At 45.6% G+C, this 3136-nt stretch overlaps 1 protein-coding gene across 2 annotated transcripts in view; it reads left to right on the top strand.

Moving 5' to 3' along the window:
* LOC106522844 (uncharacterized) overlaps positions 1-2943 on the top strand; it is a 10085-nt gene extending 7142 nt beyond the window's left edge. For both annotated transcript variants that reach the window (XM_014016037.1, XM_014016036.1), the window contains one exon: positions 1379-2943. In XM_014016037.1, the coding sequence (XP_013871491.1) occupies positions 1379-2798 (1420 nt within the window). In that variant the 3' untranslated portion in view covers positions 2799-2943. The remainder of the gene's footprint in view (positions 1-1378) is intronic.
* The last annotated feature ends 193 nt before the right edge of the window (positions 2944-3136 follow it).

Genomic DNA, 3136 nt, shown 5'->3' with positions numbered 1-3136 from the left:
ATTTCAAACAATAATAAACCAAATAAAACAAAAACAAAAATTCAGCTCCTCAAACAGTAACTCATACAAATACAAATCAAACAATTTCACATTTCTTTAACAATTTTACTTTGATCCTTTTTTTGAAGGAATTAATTGACCAAGTGTTTATATAATCATTTTCCAGATTATTCCATAGTCTTATACCGTTCACTGAAGTGCATCTGTCCTTCAAATTTGTTCAGATTGTAGGTTTAACAAACATTTAGTCCCATCAAATCATAGCAACTTTCCCTTTTAACAAAATTAGGTTGGATGTTTGAAGGTAACACATTTTTTGAGCTTTATACATAACCTGCAGAATATGATATTCAACCATCACATAAAATTTTAATTATTTTAATTGATGAAACAATGAACTAGATGGGTCATAGTAATGCTTTCTTGTGATAATTCTTATGGCTCTTTTTTGTAAAATAAAAATAGGATTAGTGATTGTTTTACATGCATTTCCCCAGACTTCTATACAATAAATCATATGTGGAAGAATTATTGCATTATATAGTGTAAATAGTGCTTTATCATTAAATAACTCCTTAACTTTACACAGTACTGCAATAGATTTTGGCATTTTTGTTCTTAAGTAATTTACATGATGTTTCCATGTCAGTTTTTCTTCAGTGATAACTCCCAAAAACTTCACCTCATTGACTCTCTCAACGCCTTCTACTCTAAATGGAACACCAGTTGTTTTCTTTCTATTACTAAATATCATGTAATTTTTTTATCCAAATTTAATAACTTATTATGATTAAACCAGTTTTGTAATTTTACAAATTCCATTTCCATCATTTCCAACATCTGTTTTATGTTCTTACCCAGGCAAAAAAATGTAGTGTCGTCTGCAAATAAAACACATTTAAACAACCCCGACAGTTACCAAGTCATTAATATATAGAAGAAACAACTTTGGTCCCAGTACAGAACCCTGTGGAACCCCACAACAATATCAAAAACAAAAAGAACACATTATGCCTCCTATTTGACACAAATATTATTTTGACATCTCTGATTTGCCAAATTTTTAAACCAATTTTATTTTCACTTTCATAGTTTTCTCTTTAACTACTTGTAATTTTAACTGCCCTGAGTGTTCGTAGAAATGTTTTTTACCAGCTTGGAGTCAAGATCCTGACGTTTCTGTAGACACCAAACATGTCTATGTTTAACTAAAAAAACTTACAGTAAATAAAGTAGAAAACCGAAGGTTTGGACTTAAAAGATGAATGAACCAATTGGCGGGCCAAACTTTGGTCACTCTGCCAGTTGAATAGCCCTGCCCTACAGACTTTGACCATATTTCAGTGACATTAATCAGCTACAATGTTTTTACTTCTAGGGTTTCATCAGTCCAGTTCCATAAAACTGACAGACCCTGTCTGAACCGGCACAGCTCCAGCAGCGGAGCGCTCTTCAACCCCAACAATGCCGCCGTTTCACGAATGACGGCACCAGTCCTCTCCACCTGCAGCACCCCCTCCAGCCACCGACGTCCACACATACCCATGCAGCAGCAGTTCCACCATCAGGGCTCCAGCTCGGTGGGAGTGCTGAGGAGGAGCCGGACCATGCACCATCGCCCTCCTCCGCAGGARTACCGCCGCCGGGCAAGCCACCCAGCGTCCCCTTCTTATTGTGCAGCGACGATGCACTACTGTGGAGGGGGCGCGCCACGAAGCGCCCTGCCACCTGGACTGCCAGAGGAAGGCGAGCTAGAGGCAGGCGTGATGGCTGCCCGTCCAGCAGGCATGGCTCTGTCACCCCAGCAACATCCAGCTGCTCTGGTGCACATGAGAGGTGCCAGCAACAACAACGAGCGGTGCTACGACAACAATGGACAGATTGCTCACAGTGACTGGTGGCACTCCCAAGAACGAGGCCTGATGCCTGAACCCATGATGACAGAACGGGAAAGGGAGCTGGAAAGGGAGCTGGAACAGAAAAGACAAATGCAAAAGGAGAAAGAGCTGGAGAGGGAGAGGGAGGCAAAGATCCAGGAGGAGAAAGAACGAGAGAGGCAGCAGGAGCTSGAGAGGAGCCGAGCCGGCGAGCAGCAGCCTCTTCTGAGTCACGTCCACCCTTCGCAGGCTGGAGACGTCAACGACACGTGGCCCAAGCCGGCCAGCCGTCAGTCGCACGGTGGTGGGGGAGGCAGAGGTCTTTACAGCACCCTGGAGGGCCACATGGGGGCAGGAACCGCGGCCGGATGCGACGCCAACAAGGGGCAAATGAAYGGGAATCCGAGCCCCAACCCCAGCTGTGGTCTACAGCCGAAGCTCAACCCGAGCTACAAGCCCAGCGCGGCGTCACGGATCACCAGGAGCCAGCTGCTCAGAGACCGGGCGTCTCAGCTGGCCGACGAGCGCAGCGGGATGAGCACCGACGAGGAGACCAGCACCGACATGCTGCGGGGTCGATACTGGAGCCGGACGGAGAGGAAGGAACACTTCCTGTTGGCTCGCGAGCAAAAGCAGCAGCAGCTGCTGGCCAGAGGCTTGACTGTACGAGACAGCATTGGCAGGGGAGGAGCCTCTTTCGGGGACGGCGCCGTGCTGGAGAGCCGAGGAGTTGGACCGTTTGCGGAGGGAAGGTGCAACACGGTCCTGGAACTGAGTCAAAGGAAGCTGAGTCGTCTGAGGAACAGAAAGCTGTTGGATGACTGGACGACAGTGGAGGAGCTGCTGACTCATGGGACCAGGCTGGACAACCAGGAGGACATGCTGTGTCCAAGCTCCCTGCTCACAGTTACCACTGTCTAACTGCAGGGAGATGATGTCTGAGTCTGTAAATTTAAACAATACAACTTTTTGTAAATGCTCCGTTTTTCCAGAATTCGGTGAGAAGGTGGATATCAGCTCAAACAGGCATCCAATAATAAAAATAAAAGCTGGTGGACAGAGATGATTCCAGTTTAACTTCTTAGAAACTCTGGTCTGTTTCAGGTGGATGTTTCCTCTGAAGGGCTTAAAAGTACAAAGTTTTTTTTTACTTTTATATTAAAGTCACAGTGTGTAGGATTTGTTGTTTTCAGCGACATCTAGTGGTTGAGTGGTTGAATCATCCTCCCTGGTCCTCCCCCCACCCCCCCGCTTCCAAA

The sequence above is a fragment of the Austrofundulus limnaeus genome, unplaced genomic scaffold (assembly GCF_001266775.1).
Source record: "Austrofundulus limnaeus strain Quisiro unplaced genomic scaffold, Austrofundulus_limnaeus-1.0 Scaffold137, whole genome shotgun sequence".
In the NCBI taxonomy this organism is placed as follows: domain Eukaryota; kingdom Metazoa; phylum Chordata; class Actinopteri; order Cyprinodontiformes; family Rivulidae; genus Austrofundulus; species Austrofundulus limnaeus.
Note: the sequence above shows the minus strand (reverse complement) of the source record. Positions and strands in the feature narration are given on the sequence as shown.